At 52.7% G+C, this 26,179-nt stretch overlaps 9 protein-coding genes across 9 annotated transcripts; 5 read left to right on the forward strand and 4 right to left on the reverse strand.

Moving 5' to 3' along the window:
- Window positions 1–35: 35 nt before the first annotated feature.
- Window positions 36–4,970, forward strand: COCVIDRAFT_110265 (hypothetical protein; the record flags this gene model as incomplete). The annotated part of the gene is made up of 4 exons (XM_014696970.1): window positions 36–112; window positions 299–737; window positions 798–4,614; window positions 4,666–4,970. 4 exons carry the CDS (start codon window positions 36–38, stop codon window positions 4,968–4,970), a joined length of 4,638 nt encoding a protein of 1,545 aa, XP_014552456.1.
- A 1,195-nt stretch (window positions 4,971–6,165) lies between these two features.
- On the reverse strand, window positions 6,166–9,366 carry COCVIDRAFT_30189 (hypothetical protein; the record flags this gene model as incomplete). Its single annotated transcript, XM_014696971.1, has 5 exons — window positions 6,166–6,987; window positions 7,042–7,920; window positions 7,971–8,432; window positions 8,496–8,768; window positions 8,827–9,366. 5 exons carry the CDS (start codon window positions 9,364–9,366, stop codon window positions 6,166–6,168), a joined length of 2,976 nt encoding a protein of 991 aa, XP_014552457.1.
- Window positions 9,367–10,693: 1,327 nt separating this feature from the next.
- COCVIDRAFT_110305 (hypothetical protein) lies at window positions 10,694–13,097 on the reverse strand (the record flags this gene model as incomplete). Its single annotated transcript, XM_014696972.1, has 2 exons — window positions 10,694–11,933; window positions 12,184–13,097. 2 exons carry the CDS (start codon window positions 13,095–13,097, stop codon window positions 10,694–10,696), a joined length of 2,154 nt encoding a protein of 717 aa, XP_014552458.1.
- A 542-nt stretch (window positions 13,098–13,639) lies between these two features.
- Window positions 13,640–14,680, forward strand: COCVIDRAFT_110336 (hypothetical protein; the record flags this gene model as incomplete). The annotated part of the gene is made up of 5 exons (XM_014696973.1): window positions 13,640–13,774; window positions 13,823–13,835; window positions 13,887–13,922; window positions 14,036–14,461; window positions 14,517–14,680. 5 exons carry the CDS (start codon window positions 13,640–13,642, stop codon window positions 14,678–14,680), a joined length of 774 nt encoding a protein of 257 aa, XP_014552459.1.
- Window positions 14,681–15,237: 557 nt separating this feature from the next.
- Window positions 15,238–15,876, forward strand: COCVIDRAFT_66014 (hypothetical protein; the record flags this gene model as incomplete). The annotated part of the gene is made up of 1 exon (XM_014696974.1): window positions 15,238–15,876. A coding segment is annotated over one exon (639 nt), but the record flags the coding sequence as incomplete, so codon positions are not given.
- Window positions 15,877–16,124: 248 nt separating this feature from the next.
- COCVIDRAFT_30193 (hypothetical protein) lies at window positions 16,125–17,000 on the reverse strand (the record flags this gene model as incomplete). The annotated part of the gene is made up of 3 exons (XM_014696975.1): window positions 16,125–16,347; window positions 16,436–16,692; window positions 16,752–17,000. 3 exons carry the CDS (start codon window positions 16,998–17,000, stop codon window positions 16,125–16,127), a joined length of 729 nt encoding a protein of 242 aa, XP_014552461.1.
- A 558-nt stretch (window positions 17,001–17,558) lies between these two features.
- COCVIDRAFT_19501 (hypothetical protein) lies at window positions 17,559–20,049 on the reverse strand (the record flags this gene model as incomplete). Its single annotated transcript, XM_014696940.1, has 2 exons — window positions 17,559–19,685; window positions 19,732–20,049. 2 exons carry the CDS (start codon window positions 20,047–20,049, stop codon window positions 17,559–17,561), a joined length of 2,445 nt encoding a protein of 814 aa, XP_014552426.1.
- An 800-nt stretch (window positions 20,050–20,849) lies between these two features.
- On the forward strand, window positions 20,850–21,619 carry COCVIDRAFT_110312 (hypothetical protein; the record flags this gene model as incomplete). The annotated part of the gene is made up of 2 exons (XM_014696976.1): window positions 20,850–20,973; window positions 21,117–21,619. The coding sequence occupies 2 exons, from the start codon at window positions 20,850–20,852 to the stop codon at window positions 21,617–21,619; spliced, it is 627 nt and encodes a 208-aa protein (XP_014552462.1).
- Window positions 21,620–23,223: 1,604 nt separating this feature from the next.
- Window positions 23,224–24,688, forward strand: COCVIDRAFT_110292 (hypothetical protein; the record flags this gene model as incomplete). The annotated part of the gene is made up of 7 exons (XM_014696977.1): window positions 23,224–23,302; window positions 23,406–23,430; window positions 23,482–23,631; window positions 23,684–23,727; window positions 23,778–23,845; window positions 23,907–24,007; window positions 24,055–24,688. The coding sequence occupies 7 exons, from the start codon at window positions 23,224–23,226 to the stop codon at window positions 24,686–24,688; spliced, it is 1,101 nt and encodes a 366-aa protein (XP_014552463.1).
- Between the last annotated feature and the right edge of the window lie 1,491 nt (window positions 24,689–26,179).

Raw genomic sequence — 26,179 nt, forward strand, 5'->3', positions numbered from 1 at the left:
CCACGCTCCCTCACCACTCCTTGACCCACCACACCATGGCTCCTACTTCTTTTGCTTCGGCAGCTGCGGGAAACAGCGCCAATCCAGCGCGCGTAGAAGCGGGCGGCGACTGGTAAGTCGGCCCTCGTCTCTGTTTGCATCTCCTCCACACGCATCATTCTTCACTCTGGGCGCGCGGTGCTCGCCCATTTCAAGTCGCTATAAATAACACACTGCTCTCTCGCCCTACACAACCCCCGATACCCATCGCTGCAAACATGTGGCGTAGCAATTGCTTTGATACTCACGCCGACCGCAGGGCCCGACGCATCAACGGTGCCACGCAAACATTCCGCCGACCCTCACACGCGACCAGCCTATCCGGATCAACAACCCAACCAGCCTCACGAGACCCTCCTGCGCCGCAAAATTCTTCAACCAGCGCCGGCGTATATGTCCCCCCACATGCACAGCCTGGCCGCAATGGCAGTTCGTTTGAGGGCCGGTATTCGCGAGATCAACTGACGCAGTTGTTCCGGATACAGCAACAGGCCGGAGACCTCAGCGACGGATTGTCAGATTTGTACATGGGCGTATGGGAACCTCACGCTACCAACGGGGCCTCGGGCGCGTCCTGGGGCCGCAAAGACGATCATGGTGGTGGCAGGGAAGCGCCAAGCGGGGTCGATCAGTGCTGGGACAAAGACGGCAGTATATTGCCGCTGAGTCTTACAGACATGACCGACGAGGAAAGAGAGGTAGGCTGTTGCTCATTGCACCATGCAGCGACCGAGGCTAACGTGCGCTTTCTCGCTTAGATCTTCCTTTCGTCTGTTAACTCGCCGTTGAAACCCCCCACGCAGAACAACAACAAGGACGGTACTCCCAAAGAACCTCTGTCCTTGCGCAAGTCTTCGGTGTCGCAAGGAGCAGGTACTCCCTACGGTCTGTCCTCGCCCACTGCCTCACGACCGGGCGCTCGACGTCGCGACACCGGCGAAGCCTACCCCTTCCCCTCCTCCCCCGCTACCTCACGATTCGCGCGCGAAGAAGGCAGTGCCGTCACCCCGCCGCCTGCTTTGGTACGTCGTCGGACGGATTACAAGGAGTCTGCAGAGGGTCGTCCGGGTGAAGAACGCGATCGGGAGAAGGGTGCTGGTGACAACTCAGGTCCCTTTGGTCCTGCGAAGCGGAGCACTACGGCGCCGTTCAGCCCAGGTGCTGGTGCATCGCCTTGGTCTGCAACGCCTGGTGGTGGCTTTGGTGCATTTGGAAGCTTCGCCAATCCACAAGCAGATAAAAAGCCTGGCTACGGTAGCTTGCGCGGCGAGAGTCGCTTCAAAGGTCTAATGGGCAAACCAAGTGTTGAGGACTTTGGCAACGGCCCGAAGGACAAAGCTTCGACGAATAACTTGGGCAAGCTTAGCGAGGCAGAGCCCTCAAAAACTGATGCATCGTGGATGGAGGCCCGCACTAACCGACCAATGAGCAGCGACACAGATCCTTTCCCCGACCATGACCACCCAACGGGCAGTGCTGCGCTTCGCGGCGAAGACGTTAGTCCGCCCCGACCTCAAGGCTTCGGTAATTTCGCAACGCCCCACCGCCCAGACCACCGTGATGACTCTGGATTATCTGCATTCGGAATGACTACCGACAACATGTATAGCAAGAATAATTTCACAGAGCAGTCGCCCCTCCGTGGAGCTGGTAACGAGCCCATGAGCCCGACGGATACCAATCCATACCAGAGCCCGCATCACGCACGGGATCAGCATGACGACTCGGACGATTCCGGCGACCAAAACGCCCACTTTCCTGGCATGAGCAGCTTCCACATTGACCAGTCGGTCCACTCAAGCATTCACAATGCCTTTGGTGGCCTTGGAGGCCTTGGAAAGGCTGTGCCATTCGAGACTGCAGCAAGCGATCGTAGTCAAACCTCCAGCGTTGGCCCCAATCGAGGTTTTCCTACCTTGCCTGGGCTGGGTGGTGGTCTGCCTGGTCTGGGAGGTGCCTCGGCTTGGCCATCTCACACCTTGGGTACCCCAACCCGCGAACGCGGCGGTCTCGGTGGCTTTGAAAGTGCTTTCGGAAACGTAGGTGAAGCTCAATCGCCTTCTCTGGCCGGCCTAGGCAACAGCTCGTTGTTTGGTCATGGCCATGGTACAGTAGGCCGCTCTAGCAGGCTCGGCTCCTTGTTCCCAGCTTCTATGCAAGAGCAGATGCGATCAAACGACCCAAATCGAGCCCCTGTTGACGATGGATCTTCACACGGTGATCGTCAGCATAGCATGACTGGCACTTTTGGAAGAAACGCCTTTGGCGGCCAAGCACCTGCTCGTGATACGGATAGCCCTTTCCGCGCAAACCGCAATCTTTTTGACGACTTTTCTAATGCCCATCATGACGATCATAACTCAACAGGACAGCCCCAGAACATTGCTACTACCTCCCTCTCCATGGCTGCGTTGAACCCGACCAGGACTGCCCAGCCTTCGACCCCAGGCGTTGGAAGCCCAGCTTCCAGCCAGCCTCCAGTTCCTCAACAGCGTATGATGGTCATGCCTGATAGAATGAGGTGGATCTACCGCGACCCATCGGGCAATGTTCAAGGCCCATTTTCTGGTCTGGAGATGCACGACTGGTACAAGGCTGGATTCTTCTCGCCCGAGTTGCTAGTCAAGAAGGCCGAGGAGCCCGACTATGAACCTCTTGCGCAGCTCATCCGTCGTATTGGCAACTCGCGTGAGCCTTTCTTAGTCCCTCAAATTGGCATTCCCCATGGTCCCGCTACATCCCAGCCTGGTAACTCCTGGGCCGGTGCCGGTCCTAGTGCCGCTGCTGCTCCAGGAGCTCAACCTCCATTTGCAAACAGCTTCCCGAGCTTCGGAACCACCCTTACTGCCGAGCAACAAAATGCACTTGAGCGTAGAAAGCAAGAAGAGCAGTACCTCATGGCTCGTCAGAAGGAGCACCTAGCTGCACAGCAACAAGCCCTTGCCCGCCAAGTCCAGATGGGAGTAATACCAAACCAGCTCAATCACCACTCCAGTGCACATAGTCTGCACAGCCAGCCAAGCTTTGGTAGTATCACATCACCTGGCGGATATCAGCCATCGCCCCCGCAGGGAGCCGTACCAGGAGCACCTGTTCCTGGGCTAATTGATAGTACCTTCAGAGCTGGTCCAGGTCCAGTACCTGGTCTAGGCCCTATTGGCCCTGGTATGGACATGATGAACAATCGCAGAGACCAAGATGTGCCCGCCATGATGGATCGTCTCAACTTGGGACGGAACAATCAGCCCCAGTTTGGCTTCGGTGGACAACAGCAGGACCAAGATGCACATGCACAATATGTGGCTTCAGTGATCGGCGATCGGGCTCGCTTGAAGCGCGAACAAGCAGAACATGATGCCATGATCCGCCAGGGCAGCGCTGAAGACGTACAGGCTGCTCGCAACTTCGCTGAGCGCTTTGCCGAGTTTAATGAGCTGCGAGTCCAGACAGATATGGAACTGCCAAAGGCAGTCCCTCCACCAGAGGGTGTCATTGGAAAGCCTTCATCTTCGTCGGCTCAGCAATCACAACAAGCTTCTGAGCCTGCATCGCCCGTTGGCGCAGATGGTCAAGAACAACAATCTGAAAACAAGGAGCAGCCATCCTCTACTGGACAAGAGCCACTATCGCTTACTGAACAAGTGCAGAAGGCTGCTTCTGCCAAACAATCTCCTCAATCTGCAAGTGCGTGGAACAAGGTTGAGCCCGCAATTTTCCCATTCCCGCCGCCACCATCCCAGTCTCCTCTTCCTGCACCTGCCGCCCAGAGGAAACCAATTGTTGCCGAAAATCTCAATGCCGAATCTCGCTCGGGTGCGGCAACCCCAGCTGCCGATACCCCAAGCGTCTCAGTTGCGCCATGGGCGAAGGAGCCTGTCAACGCGTCCCATGGTCCTTCTCTGAGGGAGATCCAGGAGATGGAAGCAAAGAAGGCGGCAGAGCGAGAGGCTGTCGCAGCTGCAGCTCGTCGCGAAGCATTCGAGAAAGAACTTCAGGCTCAGAACCAGTCGCCTGCGGTGCAACCCGGTTTGCCTTCCAGTTCAACTTGGGCAAGCGGTGCATCTCCCGTCACACCCAGTGCAAACAATGCTTCCGTATGGACCAAGCCTGTGACAAGCAAGGTTGCCGCACAGCCGACTCCAAGTTCCAAGAAGACGCTTCAGCAAATTCAGAAGGAGGAGGAAGCTCGAAAGCAACGTGCCGCTGCTCAGAGTGTTGCTGCAGCCAATGTATTTGGATCACCAGTCCCACCACCATCTGCCGGAAAGCGATATGCTGATTTGGCGGGTAAGAGCACCCCTGCGTCGCCTGCAGGACCTGCAGGGCCTCCTGGTAGCAGCCCATGGACCACGGTTGGCGCAAGTGGAAAGGTCAAGGCACCAGGTGGTACGACAACGCCCGTTCCTGGCGCCGTTCGCTCGGCTAGTTCTACTATAGTGCCCTCTCTCGCTAAGAAGCCCACAGTCGCTCGCAGTAGTACTGCAGGAGCACCATCTGGCAAGCCGAATGCGGAAGAAGAATTCCGCAAGTGGGCCGTCAATGAGCTCCGCCATGATCTTAACAAGAGCATCAATGGTATGTCCTGACTTGTATTGTATTGAGCGATATTTGCTAACGTTTGTACAGCGGAGGACTTTGTCTCATCTCTTCTCAGCTTCCCTGCTGACGCCGAACTCATTACCGAGTCCGTTCATTCCGCCTCCAGCACGCTCGACTCTCGCCATTTCGCCGAGGAGTTCCTTCGCCGCCGTAAGCTAGCGGACAAGGGCATCATTGATGAGCGCAACACTTCCTCTCCCGCTGAGAACAAGGCTGCAGGAAGCGGATGGTCTGAAGTTGCCAAGAAGGGTGGCGCCAACGCAACCCAGCAGCAACCCCTGGACTCGAGCAACTTCAAGGTTGTTGCTCCTAAGAAGAAGACCAAGCGGTAGATTCGCCATGACGTGCCGTGTGTCGTTTGAGGAGGAGGAAAACTTGTTTTTACGATTCCAGAAAGCGTAACTGTAGTCAAAAGCATCTGAGTTCAGACGAGAAGTGCTCTTTGCAAACGGTTGAAGGAAAAAAAGTTACATGCCAGTATGTAAAGGATGGCGACTGCTGTGATGATTGGATAGTGCCTTGGTATACGTTCATTTTGTCGTCTCTTAGGCAAATGGGCACATGTATTCGTTCTATGGCTCTCGAGGATGTCGCCGTCTCTACCGTAGTGGCTAGTGTTAATAGTAGATTCAACAATATGTACATGCTGCTCTGTCCACTTTGTTGTCTTCATGTTTGATCCTTGCACGCTGGAAGTCTCACCATATCACACACATGTGTATACACGCATCTAACACGGAGAGATAGGAGACCAACTCTTCCATTCATATTTATATACGTTTCACCATACACATTACCCCCTACGTACCCTGAGCCAACGGCGAAGCCAATCCCCACCATCTCCATCACGACGAAAGCGCGGCAAACAAGAAAATCAAGGGAAGCGAGGGTAGAGTGGAGGGGTATTCAATTCTCAATCTCAGCATCATCAACATCAATACCACATAAGAAGATAGAGAGAGTGACAGCAATGAGAACATCAATTTTTATCATCATCTTCTTCAATTCCGAAAGTTGGAAAAAAACAGCAAATTGGTATATTTCTTTTCTTCGCGCCGATTCGAAGGTTGCCAGGTTAAGGTAAGGAGTAGTAGTAAGTTTAGGGTTGATTGGGAGAGGAGGAGGGGGAATCATTTCGAAATCGACACAAAAGAAGGCTTCTCAAAGGTTACAGGAGCAGCAGCAAAAAAAGCAAAAAAGAAAAGAAATGAGGAAAAACGCCCTTTCGGAAATAAGCAAAGGGAACCCCGCACACACGCGCAAGAAAACAGTAGCAGCAAAAACAAGACAATAAAAACCAGGCAGAGAGAGATGGAGAGAGAGAGACAAAGACAAAACAACCAGCCAGGCCAGGCTTATACGTGATATTCGCCGTAGGAGTGGGAAGGTTTTGGGGGTATAATTCTTTTCTCGTCGCACACGTACAAGAGACAATTGAACGCGTAGCGGTGGGGGTATTCTTCGTTAAAAGGCCGGGGGGTACAGTAGTGGTATCAAATAAATGGTTCGAGATTGTTGGTGTATCATTTAACGAGGAGGCCCAATAGGGGCCGGGTATCCAGATGCAGAATGAGAAGTGCTAGGGCGCCCGCTGTCCACGGAGCCCCGCGGATCGTACCGGGGAGTCACGTCCCCAGACGCCGCGGAAGAGGAACCAAAAGGAAACTTGGACTCAAAACGAGGAGCTGGCATGGGCCAGCCGTTGGTGTGGTGCTCATCGTCTGCTAAGTTGATGCCGCTGTCGTTCCACGGGTTGCGGTAGCTACCGGTGGACTCTAGGCTTGCAAGGGATGCCTTGGAAGCGTTGCTAGAAGCATGCTTGAAGAGCGATCCGGGTGAGTTGGTATTTTTACGTCCGTTGAAGATGGACGTGAACGATGACATGCTGCCTGGCTTGCGAAGGCGGTCTAGCATACCACGAGGCTCATCATCACCACCAAAGTGAGAGCGAGTAGGAGAGTCCGTGCTGTCGACAGCAGGCTCGGCACGCTGTAGAAGCTTCGACTCAAAGAAGGGCAGGGAGTCTTCGAAAGAGTCAGACTTGGGGCGTGGAAGCGCGCCACGAACCGTGTTAGTATCAAGCCCGTGCATGACGAGGTGATTGAGCAAGAAGTCAATTGCATCCTTCAAGCCACCAGCATTGTTGCGAGTGAAGACAATGTGGAAAGCCTCAACCTGCTCTTCTTTACCATCAATGGTTTCAGTCTGAGCTGGCTGGAGCTGGGCATCGACCTCATGTTGAGTCTTGAGTTTGTCAAGAATCTCAGCCTTGAATTCAGCGGAACGGATGTGCTCGCTAAGCTCAGTGGTTGAAGGGAAAGCTAGGTCGTGGGATTCTGGCACCATGCCCTGAGATTGGTTAGTGGGATGTCTTGGGATAGAATTGTAGGACAAAAAACATACCAAGAACTCATCGACTGCGAATGGCACCTGGTACTCAGGGCCAGACACAGTAACAATGTCGCTAGCCTCCTCAGTGCTAGGGAAGGTAATCTTGCAGTTAAACTTCTTCTCTAGCTCGTCAATCTTGTCTAGGCGGGCAATGAGCTCACGGTGGTACAAGCGGTTGATGTTGATAGTCTCAGAGACGAACTCGGCATCAGCCTTCTCAACCATATCCATGATCTCTTGCTTGACAAGGTCTAGGTTCTGAGCGTTACGCGCAGGAGTGCGGCAGATGACATTGTCAACCTTGATGTCGTCTTCTTCTTTGCCGAACCCACCACGATCCATGGCATTGGAGAACTTGACGAAGACGGAATACTTCTTCATGATGCGTTGGATATGCTGACCGCCGATGCCAATGATGCGCTTGTGGTACTGGTCAGGTACATGGAAGGAGATGGATGCGGGCATCTCCTGCTCTACAAGGTCTAAACCATTCTTTGTAGCTTCGTATTGAGCACCACGGACTACAATGTAGAAGTTGTACTCGTTGAAGCCATCGAAGACAATCTGGACACTGCTGTGGCTCATAATCTTGTTAATCTTGCCATTCTTCTTGCCGCTGACAAACTCCTTGTGTTCGTTGGCAAGCTCAATCTTGACGCTCATGTTGTACTGCGACTTCTTCACAAAGGGGATGTTACTGATGACCATGAGAGCAGCTCGTACAGCATCATCAGACCCATAGATATGGAAGTTGAGCTTCTCGAAACTGACTTCGGCACCAGAATTGATGCAGATGTCGGAGAGCATAGCACGAACGTCAGCTGGAGTGGGAGGACGTTGCGTAGGGTCAGGATGAGTGATGAACCACGATGCACTGTAAAACTGGCCGGCCTGAAAATTTGTAAGTAGATGCGTACAGTGGCAGACTATCAGAGACTTACAAGTTGCATGAGTTCGCGTACAGTGCGCTCAACGTGCAAGACGTCGGTGCCCTGTACGCGCACAACACCACGCTGAACACCAAGAGGAGGGAGCAGGATGTACGATCCATTGTTCTCGATGATCTTGCGGACCTTATCAAGACGTTCGAGCAGAATAGCGTCGAGCTTGGTGTCAGTGACCATGACGGGCTTCACGAAGACTTTGGTGGACATGACCAGATCATGCAGGCGTTGCTTAGCGCGCAATATGTTCTCGGAGTTTTCTCCCGTAATGTAGACTAGATCGTCGGGACGGCGCTGGGCACCCGGTGGCGTATAGCCGAACAAGCGCGGAAATGGCGGGGGGAAGTAAATGGCAGTGCCTGTAGCTGACTCAATCATCTTGATATTCTTGCGTCCACGTCCACATATCAGGGTATGCATGGTCAACTCCAGCTTCATGGTATCGACACATCGCTTAAGCTGTGATGGCATACCGTTAGCATGGAGCGCTAGCAGAACATCAGTGGGGCATCAAGAACTCACAATCTGGTCGATCATAATCAGCACTCGCGTCTTTGCGTGCTCCATGGTCTCGAGGTCTCCGTAGATGGCGCATCGAAGGCGCGGGTCGGCTCCGGTATCGATATTGCCATGGAAGCTGGCCGTCTCAATGTCTGGCTGCTTGGGCATGAGCAGGAATATGTCGGCCTTGGTCGCCTTGGCAATGAGATCGAGCTGGTTGAGCACAGCGCCCCGGACATTTTGCGTAGGCGGGTCTATGATGAGTTGCGAATCAATATCGACAAAGGATGATCGCTGTGCCAAGATGTCAGCAACGGCCCGACAGTTATACAAGTCTGAACGGGCAGCCTACCAGAGAAATGGGCGTCGAGTTGAGGATCCGGCAGCGCATCGAGTTGACAATCTCGAGTTCGCCAGACAGACAGACGTTAGTGACGAGGGCCCGCAACGGGCCCCGCTGCAGGCCAGGAAGCGGCTTGGACTCGGCAGACGTGACAACGGCGGACACGCGTCCGTCCGTCTGCTCGCTCACCTCTCGACACAGGTTGCGCAGGTTGTCGACGTTTTGGGCGTGTACAGGCAGTTTGTGTGTGGGCGTTGAATCTGCCGTGCCTTCCGGATGGGTCCATCGCGCTTTTGCCCCAGGGCTGGCCCACATGATGTCGTCCGGGTCGGGGCCAGCGAGATTGGAAGAAAAGGGCACGTTGAAGGACAGATTGACCTGGGTGCCGGGGGGTATGACGGGCGGGGTTGAGGTTGCAGTCGAGGGCCGCTTGATCGGAGCTGTGACGGGCATTTCGTGGTTGGACCTCGAGAACGAGAAGCCGGTCGAGGGGGTCATCTTCTCCCAGCCGTGCCGGGCTTGTGCCGGGAAATTTGAGAGTTTGTGCATGGTGGTGGAGGATACGCCCGGGGGAGTTGGCGGGCGTCGGGTGGGTGGGAGAGAGGGCAAAGGGAAGAAGGACGAGGAAGATGGGGAGCGCAGCAGCAGCTGGCGGGCGAGCGAGCGTCGAGCAAGGCGGAGCGGGCTGCTGATTGGCTGCACTCGCGATGGTGGGCCCCAGCGTGCCTCCAACACCAAAAGCAACCTCGCCCTGCGTGGCCACGACCAACACCGGCCGGTCCTCGCCAGCAGAGGGGGAGACAGAAGGGGGGAAGAGGGGGCTGGGAAAGACTACGCCCGTCGAGTGCAGTGGGTCGTTTGTGTCTCTTGCATCTGCTTTGTTTTGGCGTGTTGCATCATCGGCTTCCTGTTTGCATTCTTGGATTCCTCCGAGTCGAGTCGCCTGCTTGTTGAGCTGGGCTGTGTGGTGGGTGGTGGGTGGTGGACCGAGAGCCTGCACATCCTCGACCAAACAAGGATAGCTGGGCGCTCAGACTCGCTGCGTATTACACCATCATGGCCTTGCCGAGCAAGAATAGACATGACGCGGGACCCGGCCACCTCCCCTCGTCCCCGTGTCATAGTGTATACGAGCATCTATGTACACATGCACATGTACAAACCCCCTCACGCTCATAGCCATCCCGCCTCGACCGAGCCTCTTTGCGTGGCAAACAAGCATGGCCCGATGCATGAGAAACACACCGCGTGCCGGTGACGAAACAGGCTTGAGAGCAAGTCCAAGCGCCTGCACACGACACACTCTTCTATACCCCCCCATACACTACAACTACTTTATATACACACATACAACCTTACATACTTACACATGCGCCTATGTACACTGCTTGTGGCGCCCGTCCCTCTTCCCGCTGCTCCTCCCACTTGCACGCTTCCGACTATTACCTCCGCGCCCCTCTCCCCTGCCGTCCCATGACGGATGTTCACCCGCCAGCCTCATCTGGTATAACCACCCCTCTACTAGTCGGCCTCTACACCCGGCCTGCGTCACCCTTGCGCCACATCGCCCTGAAACACCCGCCTGCCCACTGCCAAGCCTACCCTCCATTTGCTCCCTCTCTCTTACTCTCCCTCACTTTGGAAGCCTTCATTTTTTCTATCATGGCACAATCCACAAGTACACAAGCGACTACAGCAGCCCTGGTAAGCCATGATGCATTGCTATCAACTAAACCTACCTTCTCTTCTTTCACATGCTGCGCCTTATCCAATAGCCCCGTCGTATTCACATTACAACACAAGCTACACAAGCTACACAAGCTACACAATCTGCCCAACAGCTAGTCAAAAAGCCCAAACCTTATAACAACACATCTCAGTACCGCGCATACACGTGACGCCCCTCGCCAGCATATGCCTCCGGTCCTACCTCCATGGGCCCCTCCTCGACGTACCGCCGACTTTGCGGCGCGCTGATATACTGGTGCTCCTCAAACGGCTCCTGGTACACAACACTGACTTCCCGGAACCGCGGTTGTTGCGACCCACGCACCGCCACTGGTTGTATGCTTTCATGCCGCACATAGCCCTCGGGTATCTCTCTTCGCACTCCCTCGGGACGCATACTGTATGATCGCGCTGGAGGATACTCTCGTGGAGGTCCCATCTCTTCGTACTGTGGCCCAGGTCGATGTTCCACTTCTATTGGACGACGAGACGCCTCTCGGTGACGATATGGACCCTCCATCATCTCTACTTCTGACGCTTCAACGTACCGTCGAGGTGGCGGCGGCATTCTCTGTATAGTCTCGCTTTCATACAACTCTGTCCGAGCAGGGGCGCGCATACTAGGCTCTTGCGTAACAGCACGCTCGTAAAAAGGGTCCACCTCAATGCGCCTACTTGGCGGTGCCATTGACTCTCGAGCATCCACTGGCGCAGCGTAGTATCGGTTGCCGTACTGGTCTACAACAATTCGGCGGGGTGGCGGGGCCATGAGCATTGGTGATTGCCCATGTGAGATGTATTCGTGCACAGGGGATCGCGACCGACCGTGGACGTATCGAGGTGCTGCTGGCGGGCGTGTAGACGCTTCTCGGTACACAGGTGGCGCTTCTGCGCGCTCGATGAAGGCATGAGATGCTGCCCGCATCTGACGTGGCTCTGACGCAACGTACATCTGCCCTTCGCCGCTAGGAGAGTATGGTCGTCGCGCATACTGTAGACTAGCAACCCGTCTAAGATCTTGATCGTCGCGCAGTGCTTTGCGTTGTGGTGTGCGTATGACAGTAGGAGACGAGGATGGCTCGTCAAGCTCACGGTAAGGACGTACAAATGGATCCTGCTCGCGATAGTAGATAGGTTGCGCTCGAGGACTTGCTTGCGCCGACACAACCTCCAAATCATCGGGCTGTGGCTGTAACGCACGACGCTTACTGGGCTGTGGATCAGAGTAGGATCCGAACGGAGGAGGTGATTGCGGCTCTTCTTTGATATAAGGCTCGGGAGATTGTGCAACCTGCTTGCTGGCTTGCTGTCGTCTCCTTTCTTCTCGTCTTCGCTTGCGAGGATTTTGACCAGATTGCCCTGGACCGGCTGGACTCTGACGGCGTGAACTATACATGCATTAGCATAATCCTAAACACTCTCAAAATATATGTGCCAGATACAGAGATACTGTAGAGCCTCCATTCGCTGTGCAAGGTATTTTCCAGGCCAAGGTACGGCTTCCAAAGTCGGATGGTACTCAGCAGCGGAGGATTGATGTCTCATGCGATCATTTGGCGTTGAATGTTATCCGGGATCCAGAACGGTTCAAACGACAATGAAGGAAAATGACGTAGATGAAAGAATTCAATATCATACCCGTTTGTTCCACCATTGCGATTGCGGCCCCGACTTCTCGGTGGTTCACTAGGACCAACATCGGCTGGAGGCGGAGAATAGTCCTCTTCTTCGTCACCGTCCTCATGCACTTGTGCAGGCTCAGGCTCATAGATTTCTATGTCATCAGCCGGCTCATAGGCCTCCTCGTCCAGATCGATCACTGGGGGCTGGGCGGGACGAGTATGGAGATTCACTTGCTTGGCAGTTTGTTGCGCCTGCGGGGTCAGTGGAGTTGCAGCAGCATGAGCATGGTCAGCGTGATCAGGCTCTGGCGACCAACTGTCTGCCTTGCTAGAATAATAGGAATTCTCGTCAAACGACTCGACACCATCACTGTTGTTAGCCGTAGATGGTAAGCCAGAAACAGGCGGAACCAGTTGGTGGGCCTTGATCAAACACTGCTCCACATCGATGAGAGCTTCTCGCTCGTCAACATCGTTGCCGCGACCCTTTCGGTCAAACTGATCCTTGAGAGCGCGTTCTATTTGTTGTCGCTTGAGCTGCTGCTCTGCCTTGACCAAATGTTCAGACTTTGTGAGCAGGACAGGATCGATGCCCGATGACGAAGACTTGGCCGAATATGGTCGCTGTGTAGTGTGGATTGGAGAGGTAGGGGGCCGCGCCGACAACGCTGGACGCGGAGGAAGCAGCTGTGACGAGGGTCCGTTTGGCGTGCCGTTGGTCGTGGGTCTGGCCAAGGCGGGTTGGGGAAGACGCGGTGCAACCTGTTCAATTACTTTGGCTGGGAGGTGTATACGCGGATGTTTGCTAGCGAAGACCTCGTCGCGTATCTGCAGAATCTTCTGGAGGAAATCAGCCTCGCGAAGCACCTCTGCAGATACCGCGCTGGCCCCGTTCAAATGCGACGACGGCGCTGTGGCTGTCGACGACATTGAAGCCATTTGCGCTGCGATTACAACAGAAAGGAAAGCCGAAAAATTAGTACCAGCACCAAGAAGCAAGCGCAGCGTTGGCGATTATACAAATATAGGCAGCACCCGCGACTGAGCTGGGTGTGGGGATTGATAAAGGGGAAGGGGGTCGACAGCGGCCAGCGGGAATGCAGAGAGATGGAGTTGCAGCGCGTCTTGGTTTTCAGTGATGCACGCGCCAATTCCAACTAGTCCTAAATGGGCGTGCTAGTCGGCCATGTATTCATCGCGCCTTCGATGACTGTAAAGGGAAGGACCGAGTTCCGATCCGACAGAAGTTCTTCGAAACGCTCTTCGGTACTCGTTTTCTGCATTAGTATAAAGAGGTATGACGACATCACATATCAGCACCGCCGTCTTGCTTCTTGCTTTGTATTGATCTTCCATACTCTAGTGCCACTCACTCCGACCACTATCTTTACTACTATTCTTGATTCTAGTATTGCCATTTCACAGAACATTACGAACCCACCTTCTCGACCATCAACCCCTAACTCGACACAATGCACTTCAACACCGCCGCACCGCCGGAGACCATGAAGTATCGGTCGCAACCCGCACATGACTCACCAGCGAACGGTACCGCTGTTGTAGACGAGAATGAGAAGCCCGTCTTCTTTTTCGATATTGACAATTGTGTAAGTAAGCCCTTGGGATTTGATCAACACCTACTGACTGTTATGTAGCTTTATCCAAAGAGTGCGTATTTTGTAGTACCCAAATTATTATACTCAACACTAACATAATCAGGTCTTGAAATCCACCGTATGATGAGCGAACTGATAGGTAATTATCCCTCTATATCAACTGAACTTCCATAATGCAGTCAGATGCTTTAACCTTCTGCTCGTATTGGGGAGTTTTGTGCTTTTCCTCAAACACCAGCTTAACTTTTACAGATAAATTCTTCCAAGACCACCTGAGTCTATCACAACAAGACGCCAATGAACTGCACTTCCGATACTACCGAGAGTACGGTCTTGCAATTGAAGGACTCGTGCGCCACCACAAGGTTGACGCACTAGAGTACAACAGCAAAGTCGATGATGCGTTACCTTTAGAAGACGTCATCAAGCCTAACCCGGAACTACGCAAGCTGATCGAAGACATTGATACCAGCAAAGTCCGCTTGTGGCTATTTACTAACGCTTACATCAACCACGGCAAGCGCGTTGTCAAGTTGCTACAAATCGACGATCTATTCGAAGGAATTACCTACTGCGATTACGGCTCGGAAAAGTTCTACTGCAAACCACATGCCGAGATGTTCGAAAAGGCTATGGCTGAGGCGGGTATCAAGTCGAATGAAAAATGCTACTTTGTTGGTGAGTTGGATTTGAGAAACGAGCTTTCTTCGAATGTCATTAACGTCATGTCAAGACGACTCGTACATCAACTGCAAAGCGGCTCAAGAACGAGGATGGAAAACAGCACACTTGCTGGACGAAAAGGATCCAGCGCCCGAAGTACCCGCCAGCAAGTACCAGATCCGCAGTTTACAGGAATTGCGCAAGATTTTCCCCGAGGTATTCAAGAGCTTGTAGGAAAGAAGAACTTGAGTTAGAATCTGGAGGGTATACCTGATCATAGAACGAGAGTACCGACGTCTTGCCAACATCGGAAACCCCATACACCGTTAATCAAGATCTGAAGATATAGAATTACACACAGAAGGATACAGTCAATACAAGATTCATCACAAAGGTTGTGAAGTGGTCATGAAAGCTTGTTTATATTATCTAAGCTGGAGAGCATCCTCCCGCGGCACGTACCGGCACATGGTCCCAACCCGCTTGTTCGTGCTCAAACATGTAAGGAGCAAACACGTGTGCTCATACACCTTACGAACCATTTACCACCCGCTCACCGACTATCTACTCCACGGGAAACACGAAAAAAAGTCGCGTCCACTTCAACACCACCCATGTCTCCACAGCCTACCAAACACTACCAAGTCATGTCCGCACCCACCACAACCACCACCCCTTCCGACCCACCCGCCCCGCACTCTTCCGCTCTCCCCCCTTCAGACTCCTCCTCCAACGACGCATCCTCTTCCCACGCCACTCTCACCTCCCACCCCAAAGTAACACCCCCACGCACCCCCCTCCTCCGCCTCGAACTCCGCGACCTCTCCAGCCCCGGCACCCACACCTTCCTGCGCCTCCTCCACGCCTCCGACGCCCTCTCCACCGCCGTCACCACCGTGCTAACCCACCTCTACACCTCCCTGCCCGCCACCAGCATCCCACCCACGCGCTCCGTAACCCTCGTGCTACGCGACATGGACGGCGTAGCCTACACCACCGGACTAGACCTAGATTCCGACCACAAGGAAATACACTTCAACACGTCGTACATTGCGGGCATCGACGCGGGGCGCGTGAAAGAAGAGATGGTGGGGGTCCTGGTGCACGAGATGGTGCATTGTTGGCAGTGGGATGGGCGGGGGGCGGCGCCGGGGGGTCTCGTGGAGGGGATTGCGGATTGGGTGCGGTTGAAGGCGGGTTATGCGCCGCCGCATTGGAAGAGGCATGTGGATTGTGAGTGGGATGCTGGGTATGAACGTACGGGGTATTTTCTGGCGTGGCTAGAGGAGGCGCATGGGAAGGATGTTGTGAGGAGGATTAATGAGGGGTTGAGGGCGGAGAAGTATGATGAAGAGAGGTTGTGGAGCGAGTGTTGTGGGAAGGGGGTTAAGGAGTTGTGGGCGGAGTATAAGAAATGTTATGAGGAGGAGTGTAAATAGGGATGAGGGCATCGGCGACGAGGGTTCGAGTATTTGGGTTACTCGAATGGCGTCGAATTAACCATGCCTCATTTATGTTTAGATTTGGGCCACAGGTCATGTCTCATACGCGCAGTTGATGAATATAATGTCCTTTACGTACTACTGAGCTATCTACAAGCCGCACTATATACACCTCTCGAGGGACCTTGCGTTATACCATATCTTGCTGCTCCCGTTTAGCTTGTGTACAGCTTGTTTTACTGTTGACCAGTAACAATGCCCCCTGGTGGTGGTACTGGCTGTCCTTGGGTGCCAATATCCTCTTCTCCACTGCTACCCGTCCTTTCCGTGGGCTTAGTTTCCGTCGTAGGCTCTTTGGGCTCTCCAATACCATCCGGCTTCGGCGGGGTTTTTGTACCTGGTCCACCGCGTCTCTGCCAGTCAAGCCATGAGCCACGGTATTCACCAACGTTTTGATATCTGTCTTTTGTTAGTTCTAACAGTCTTCAACCTGATATATCATTCTCCATCCATAGGAGTTTGTCACTTCACAAGAGGATCAACTCACCCAGCCTGTCTCGCAATACCGGCCGCTGCCGAACTCCTAACCCCCGCCTTACAGAAAAACACAACCTCTTTGCCCTTAGGTGGCTTCTGGAACCCAAAGCGATCCTCGAAGTCTTCCTCGCTTAGGAGTAGCGCATCTGGCTGCGATGTAACGGGGATGTTGATGGAGGTAGGGATAGTATTGGCCTCGAATTCATGGGGTTCGCGCACGTCGATGAGCAGTCGAGAGTCAGAGGGGTGTTCGAGAATGTGAAGGACCTTTGAAAATCAAATAAATACTCAAGAAACAAGAAAAAAACCATGAAGAAGCTACGTACATCCTCAAACTGGTAGACTTTGTTTAGGTTGGGTGGCTGTTGCGAATGCCATCTCTTCTGTACAGGCGCCAATTGCACACTGGGGGTATTCTCCCAAACTGACAACCTGCTCTTAGAAGTGCTTGTGCTTTGCTGGCGCAACGCAAGGCTGAAAGCTTGTATAGCATTGAAGCGCAATCGCGAAGTTTGTCGACCTATGACCGAGGCATGTGCGCGGACGCCGAGTTGAACCGCGCGTTTGGAAGCCATTGCTGCTTTACAATGCAGCGAATTAATTAAAGAATTATGTAGGGGATCGTGGCTCCTAGTCTAGAAGATTTGGTGTGCAATATGTTTTGTGAGCAGAGACAATTGATGATGCAACCCGGAGCAGAGCGTGCTAGTCCTCGGATGTAACGAAATTAAATCCCGACGTCACTCTTCGCGAACGCTGGGGCAATATGCATATATGCGCTAAGCCCTACGACAGGGCTAACATCCTTGGGCGTATGCAAACCATTTCGAGGGCAGACAGTGGCACTGGCGCAAGGAAGCTTTCCGTCAAAAGGCTGGGCAATGCGTAGTTGAAGAGGTGAGTAGATATTCGTACCAACTATGTTTACAAGTACTAGCTAGCAAGAATCTCGAGTCCATCAAACAGTCCTATACTCCTGCCATGTGGTAGCGCCATTCAGCAATGCCGGCGTAAGTGAAACGAGAAGAGTAATGGGGTATTAGACGCCTTCGAGGGACCGTATTATGAAAATTTAAAACCAAAAAACCAAAGATTGAATGTTTCCCATGAATGCATCAAGACCGCAATCAGGCTTACTCATTGTGCTCAACGTCCAAACCACGCAACTTTTGCGACAGCAAACCCGCACTGGGGGGGCTGTTCGGACTGCTGATAGGAGAGAACGCGTTTCCGCCGTACCCAACATCGCCTTTGTTCAGTTTTTCAAAGGCACCGTCACCGTGCGACGTTAAGCTCTTGCCACCAGGGCGCGGAGACGTGACTGGAGTTCTGAAGGGGCTCTTCGGATCTACATCCATGTGGTCTCGCGAGACGGGTCGTGATTCAATTGCAGCCAATCGACCAATATTGAAAGGTATAGGCTGCATATCTGGTATGTGCGAGCTGAAACTGCTCGATGCAGATGAGTTTGTAGTACCACCTGTGAATTTGACAGCTATAGGAGGCATTGGCGCATGGTGGCTCAAGCCGTCAAGCTGATCGTACGTTTGCTGTGAATGATAGCGTGGCCATCCAGCACTGCGACGACGCAAATCTCCTTCGTTGGTGAACTGGGGTCCAGTGGACGTAGTTTTTTGTGATACCAACAAGTCGCGTGTTGGTTTATAGGTACTGTACCTTGGCTCTGGCTGTTGGATCTCATTTCTTAGTTTCTCCTTACCGTCAGGGACTCTGTTGGCAAAGACGACTCGTATACTTTTATATAGGTAATAACGACCTTTTGACGGACAACATATATGCAAGTGAATCAAGTAACGGAGAATCGGGCGATCGTTGGGGTCATCCGAACCGCTGAGGGCAGCTTCTGGACGATCAGTACCGAGGTTTTTCCGTGAAGAAGCGGGCATGTCTATTATGGGACCGGCAGAATAACTGCGCTGTCTGACAAATGTTTTCTGGCCTGGTTCCATGTCTGACACGTCGTATGGGACTAAGAACAGCTTCACTGCCGTCTTGTTTGGGTTCTTCAAAACAATCTGAAGTTGACCCTGCGGAGGAATTCGATAACAGCCCCCAGGAGGTGCTTTTGGTGACGTGGATCGTCGCTTTTTCTTTTCTCTCCGACGAAGATCTCCTTTTATAGCCTGTGCATTTTCTTCGTCACCAAGTTGTATCCGAAAATCTAGGTCATCTTGATCTGGAGCAGGTGCGGCGTGTCGTCGCTTGCGTTTGCCAAGTTCGTTGCTTTCGTCAGGAGCGGGTAGTGAATTTTCCAAATCTATGAGGCCAACATAGGGACTTGGCTCATTATCTGAGATCCTACCGTTTCCTGTATTGTAGCTGTAGAAGACTGCAGGAAACGGAATTGTGACGTGAGGTGGGCACTTGAGGCTTGATTTGCATTGCCCTCGTCCGAGAACGCCAATTTTCGCCACAAAGTCAAGGGGCCGTGATGGGGTGGTAGACATGCGTCCCCGCAATATAGACTCTTCGTATGAGCCCACCATGGGTGCGTGCTGGAGTGGAGATGCCTCGGATGAGAATGAAGGCCGTCGCGGGTTGAGGAATTGTGGCTGAGAAAAGGATTGGGGTTCTGAGTGATTGATTGTCGATGACCGCCGAGGTTGATGCGCTTGGTATGGTATCGAGCTGCTATAGCGTAGATGACGAGCAGCGGGTGTTCCAGTTGTAGAGCGCGCCATGTGGGTAGACTGATAGCCGTGGTAAGACGCAGGAGAATATGTGTGTCGGCGATTGTTCCTACTAGGGCTTGGAGATGTCTGACGTGAGCTCGGCCTAGAAGAGAAATCCAAATCTGTATTATTTGCCTCATGTACGAGCGGGCTTGTGGGAGGCAAAAGCGTTATCGAACTAAGCGATGACCGTGATGTCGTTCGTGAGCGCGGGGCTGTGCGATTGTCGCGGTTGCGCGGGTCAACGTATGAGACGTCATGCCGGTTCACATTGTACGCCGCCGAAGGAAAGGAACGATCCCATGGAACGACTGGAGATGTTGCGAGGAAAGCTGAAGCTGAGACGTCATTGCTCGAAGCGCACCCTGCTGGCTTCTCTCTAAAGTCACCGGAGTGCAATGCGGACCGGGGACGCTGGATCTCTAGACCTGCGGCTGCGGGGTCCCGCAAGTATTCGGGAGTGGAGGGTTGTGAAGATTGCAAGTCGGTAGCAGGGGCGAGAGGGGTCCTTGAGCGGTCACGGGAATTGGGTCGGATGGGAGCATCGGGGTCGGTTGTGATGTCACTCTGAGGGAAAAGGGTCAGCGATGTGCTTGGTATGGCAATGACGAACCTTGTAGCGACAATGCCCTCCAGGCGACTCAATACTCACACCCTGCCACTGCAGCCAGGACGGGCTGTTTGTCTTTTTGATTCTCTCTACCCATTCTTTCCGGCCGAATATGGACGACTTGCGCGTTTGGCTGGGCGACGCGGGGTCCGCGTCGAGCGATGATTCAAGTGTGGTCGGTACTTGTGCATGCATACTGGTCTTCCACGCCCCCTCGGCATCCGATTCTGCGGTTCCTACTCTTCGGAGGGTGGATGTCACCGGCTCAGGCAAGTTTGATGGCGCCCGCAGGCTATCACTGGGCTCATGAAATATGGGCATGGTTGAAGCAGATTGTGGCAATGGACGGCATAGGCACGGGTGCTGAGCAGATCAGAGCATACAAACGAATGTGTGTAGGCGCGAGACGGTTGTGAGAGCACGAGGATGAGGGTTGAAATGTCGCGATGGCGGAGATGGCCTTGTTGTCGCGGTTGGAGCACCTGCTGGCCCGGCGAATGGTATGAGTAAGAGTTTCCAGTTTAACCCGGGTGCGCTGGCTCCAGTGGCCGTCTCATTGCGCAGGCATGGAGCCCGGTCTAAGACGAAACGCCGTGGAGCCCGGGAGGTGGGGGGTGCAGAGCGAGAGAGAATGAGTGAGTGAGTGGCGCAAGGGATGGACGGATGACGAGGTGCGAGAATTGTCCCGAGGTGGTGCGTATATATGTCATTGGCGCTGATAGATAAACTATGTACGTCGCTGGTGCGGCGGCGACTGCTGAGGCGCTACATCGGGCGCGGTCACACGACGAACAAAAGAACAAGTTTTGAGAGCATTGGTGGCTGCACGTGCCCACAGCAGGAGCAGAATGGCTGAGTCTGTGTGGAAGAAGCACGGCGATGGATAGGCTTGGGACACGAGGGACTTTGACTCTGCGATGTATGTATGCAAGTACACATGCATTCACATCACATGCATGCTACCACATAGCACTCACACCCTCGTCTCCCCCGCCGCCGCCGTGTTCGCGGCCGCACTGGGCTCCGCTTTGCCAAGCCCGACGGACCTCCGCGCCATTTTGCCTTTCCCATCTTAGCCTTTACCCATCCAAACTTTTGCGACACCACAAACACCTTTGGCCATGGGCGCAACACGACCGCATGAGGGCGGCGCAAAGCCGTCTTCAAAGAGCAAGGACACCAAGAAGAAGAAGGGTTTCGCCATTGGGCCTGCAAATCTGCCCGATGGCACACACAGAAGAAAAAGTAAGCGCTTCTCATTTACATCCCTGCAGCGCACTAGACATAGTCGGCGCATCAGAATACCAGACATGCTTTCGCAGCGTGCTCTGCGCCTCTTTTGCGCCTTCAACCATACTACCTTCTGCAGCTGCTAATTGTGACTTCAGTTGAGAAGATCAAGAAGAGCCTCATAGACAAGGCCAAGATCAAGAAGCAATACGCCAAACTCAAGGCACGCGAGGAGAAGGAAGCCGTCAACCCACCCAAGTCAGTCTATGACCGCGAAGCCAGCACCGAGCAAGGCGAAAAGGTTTCCTCCGAACCCACTGCTGAGCCCACTCTGGAGCCACACCCCGACCGTGCTGTCCTGCTAGAGGAAAAGTCGCCTGAACCAGAGTACCAACAGAACTTCGAGAGGCGTCAACGGCGACCGCGCCCCCAACCTTTCCAGAAGGAAAGCGAACTAGCGCAAAAGAAGAAGGACGAGGCTGAAGCGCGCCGGAAGGCCAAGGAAGAGGCCGACAGGGAGCGTGCTAAGAAGGCTGCTGAGCGAGAACGCTTTAGAAAAACAATGGCAAAAGCAAGGGGAGGTCCAAATGGCCAGCGAAAGTTGGGTCGCGAAAGTACTGTCCTGCTTGCAAAAGCACAACGGCTCATGGGCAAAACCTGAAGCATCTTGCCCAAGTCTTCGAGTGGTTGAGCGAGTATACACACTAAATACTGCTGTGTCATGCTGCATATACAACCTATCCTTCGGCCCTGACAAGGGACGCTAGGTCCAAGCGTGGAGACTCGTCTCGAGGACGAGTACAAAAGGGCGTGTTCTTACAAAAGATGATTGGATAGCATGTGCTCATCGTCTGCAGTCATATATCTGCTACATTCGGCGTGCAAATCCGGAGTAATACCGCAGTGTAAACTCTCCCGTGGCGGCACCTGCCGAACAAGGTCCTTTCCCCGCACCAGGTGTACAGGCACCAAACTCTATCTTCAGTCCTGCTATCTAGGATACACGGGCACTAGTTTCTTGCGTTTTGTGCTTTCGAATCAACTCAATTACGTACGTTGACGCGTAGCAATCAAACTTCACCAACTATCTGATGGTACGGCATGGAATGAGGATAAAATTCAGAATCAAAGATCATCTTTTACAGTTTCACTGCAACTCAGATTAAGTCTCATAACATCCCTGATTCGGTCTTCAGTATCATACCCAAAGTGGGTTTGTGTGATATCGACATTTTGTTCGGGCTGGCTTCCGTAGCGTGTGTGAGGACGACAAAACCCATGGGCGCGTTGTGGACTACTCTTCGAAATCGCAAGTCGACCATCAGATCAAAAATCATTGACTGATGTTGTCACATTTGTGGAGCATTTACTGCACACGCAACTCGATTCGTGTGTACATCACGGCGCTGACTCATGGCCAAACAACTCAGTGACTTCAACTAACATGTACGTACGTCACTGGAAGCCTTGAACGAGCTCTTCATAACACAATTAACACCCATCCCTAGCAGAATATCTCTTAATCCTCCGGAATTGCTTACAGGCTAATGATATATGTACACCTTCGCAGGGAGGATTTATTCCTGCCAAGCGAACGACTTGGGTAATTGTCCACAAGTGCGTCAGGTCCATGGTTGTCAGTGCGGCCCCCAGCCACTTAGGCACGGCTTGTGGAGCAACAAGCTCCTCTGACCGGCACCTGGTTGTGGTGTTCCTCGGTTCGTTAGCGGTGAATGGCCCATGCAGCCTCGCCTTACAGGCCACCAACCCTTTTCTGGATCCTTGGGGCTGTACACACCATCGTGGCCCGTCGGTCGATGCATTAGCACTGTGCGCACGCGTCATTATGGCAAAGCCTCCTTCAAGTGCGTCTGCAGTAAATCACCGAACAGTTTCAACATGGCCCATCCCCTAGTCGACGCACTCGCTAGCCACATGGAGGAGTGACCTAGGATACCACGTCTTGGCATAACGCTTCTTTGCAACCTTCTGCCGTCTATTTTCTGCCATAGCCAAGTGCATGGCCCGCCAAGACTATGGGCGTGGTAGTATTCGCTTGCGCCTTAAAACCAAGGTAGATCTTGTACCATCTAGGTTCAGATACGCCTAGTCATCTTCATTACTCTTCCAAGCCCTTTTGACACTACTACGCTTTCTGCCAACCTCTTATCCCAGCTGTGTTACCAGATCATATCCTCTTTGCACCCTCTCACAGTCTTGGCCATCCCAAAGAAACGTCTTTGAATATAATATATTGAACCGCCAATGGGGTCCCATAGTCACCCTCCCAGAAAATGGTCTTTATCAGAAGATCAGAAGCTAAGAGAAGGAGTTGAAGCTCAATGTGGGTCTTGGTTTCCTACAATTCTCAATAACCACTACATTTTCTCTGTTTCCAAAGTTCAGATTGTGATCATGGTGTTTAACAATGGCTGACATCTTTTTAGTAAGAGAAGGAGAAGTCAAAGATTGGTATGCTCCAACATCGTACGATAGAAGCCCCTAATCTGACTGGTCACACAGGTGCAGAATTGCTGATAGTCTCCCTGGTCGAACAAACAAAGACTGTCGAAAACGGTGGCACAACTCTGTGGCAGGCGGGCTCAAGAAGGGACAATGGTCAAAGAGCGAGGATGATTTACTAGCAAGAGGAGTTGAAGAACACGGCCAAAGGTAGGCCACAATGACAATATCACCTATGAAGCTGCTGACAGAGTACCACTAGATGGACAGTAATAGCAAACTGTGTGGGAACAAGGAGCGCAGATCGTAAGTATTTCCATATCTTGCTGACAGCTTGTCTTGTTGACCATCAATAGAATGTGCAAAGCGGTGGCAGCAGTCACTCGATCCAAATCTAGACCGGAGCGAATGGCAAGAGACTGATGTCAGTTTGGAATAATCTTGGAGAGATTGAGTAGCTCTCGTGTGCTGACTCTGTATCTTAGGACAATGAGTTGATTGATGCGGTTCAGCAACTTGGGCGCCATTGGAAGGATATTCAACGGGAGCATTTCCCAGAAAGATCGAAGAACGATATCAAGAATCGGTATGCTCTTGCAGAAATACCATGGAACATTGGCTAACAATTTACAGGTACACAGTCTTGGTACGGCGGTATCAGAACCAAGGCATCACTCTCGCAAACGCTCCAAGCTCTCCATCCGATTGTGGTACACCCGCTCCGTTCCCCAACTACCCAGAAGACGATGGTTATCTATCTCCAAACTCAGCAATGTACGATTCCCTTCTACACACTCCGTCACCGAGAGGACATCGCCTTTCGTGGTCAAGTATCGACAACGACGCATACTCAACATGGTCCTCTTCACAAGCATACACCATGCCTACCGCTGTAGCCGACCAACATATCCACCAGTCGTCAGCAACCCTGCCTCAATACGGATACACCCAGCCACCACCAATAAACCCAAACATGCCTTCACCATGGGATCAAACGACCTCGTACATGCACCCTTCATCACCATCGCTTCACACCGGCGGCGCATCCACAAACCCTTCGATTCAGGGCTATAGCAGCTATCAACTTGCCCAGCAACCAATCATATCGCGAAGTCCAGTCTACACAGCCCCCACGGCCCACGCTCCGTATGGCACAATGCCACATGGGCCGCCACGTCGAACGTCTGGTCAGCAGGATTATATCGAGACAACATCGCCAATGTATCAGGATCCTAGAAACTCGCAATATTCCTATTACCCTTCGTGAGGCTGTGCAAAACCGGTCAGGGAACGGACAGGGGAAACAGGCTTGGCATCTTTCATTTGAACGTAGATTAGATTTGTGCAAATAGGTTAGCTATGTAATTGGGCAGGTAGTCGCAGAGGGAGGTTGGCAAAGGAAGTGTGACTCTTCACTGGCATTTTTTCTTGAATCCTGTAATGCAACATTGTAACGGTATTTGTTTCCGCCTATCCACGGCATTGTTTTCTTCTCCTTCTTCCTTGCATGTTATCCATGTCTCGTTTAGGCGGCCCGCAGCAAATCTTAGCTTCCTTCCGTTTGTTTACCAAAAATAAACACACCCACACACCGAACATTGCATCACTTTACATTCATCACTTGCATTCATCACACTACCCACTGGTAAAATAACTAGCCTGTGGGAAGGAATCCTTCAAGGAAGATGTGCAACAAGGTCCCCTAACCCTCTTCCTACCCGGAAATGGTTGCAGCTGATTGGGGCATCCAGGGGGGGAAAGGTGTGCAGAAAACACGCGATGCTGCACAGCCTCAAACCCCGAGTTGCAAAAAACAATGGAACGCCTCGGACAAGAAAACGGGAAAATTAACGCTAAACTTGGGTAATTGCCCTAAGTATTCTTCCTCTCTTATTCTTTTTTTTTCATGCACCCACGATTTAACCAGTGGTAATAATGTCGCGTGTCTTGCCCCTCCCTCCATCCCCCCCGGTTTAATAAGTAGTTGCTAACGGACTTTGATGGATGACATGTGACAGGTTGTTCACCAAGGAGAATCAGGCAACCCACGCAAAACGCCCACGGAACCGGGAAAAAATCCCAAAGCTACGATCCACTTTTAACGCGTTTGACAAACGGGTAAATAACCTTTTGACACGGTGTTTTATTTTTTTCGTGTGATCGTTTTCTAACTTAACTTATGCTTTACCGCTTTGGGCCATTTCTGCCTTGGAAACAGCCTGAGCCGTTTTTGTCGCGCGGAAGTTGCATGCATGGTGCATTGTATATGCATGGAACATGCAATGAAGCCTGACCCGCGCCGCCCATGCCACACACAATTACTGGCGCCTGATGGTTTGTCGCTTCGAGCATTTCCTTACTATCTGCCCTCTGCGGTCTACTACTGGCGAGCATAGGTACTAGTTGGCGCTTGGTTACTTACTACTACTCCTACTAGCAGGTGAATCCATATGACACCACAACGCACACACGCCCTTTGACAAGCACCCCCTCCCCCTCTTCATTTCGTAAACACAGCATGCGCCACGTAAACAAAACTCACAAGTCACCAATCCCAACCCGCTCCGTCTTCTTCCTCCCAATCCCCAAACCTCTATATTACCACCCTTAAGTTCCCCCAAATCCCCAATCCACGCTACTACCCTCTTTTACTCCACATGGCCCGAACAAGCACCATCCCAGCAAAAAAACCACCCCCCCGCAACGCACCCACCCCCTTGCCCATCGGCAACCCCGTGATAGGACTGTTTGAACCTTT

Source organism: Bipolaris victoriae, assembly GCF_000527765.1.
Source record: "Bipolaris victoriae FI3 unplaced genomic scaffold scaffold_109, whole genome shotgun sequence".
In the NCBI taxonomy this organism is placed as follows: Eukaryota; Fungi; Ascomycota; class Dothideomycetes; order Pleosporales; family Pleosporaceae; genus Bipolaris; species Bipolaris victoriae.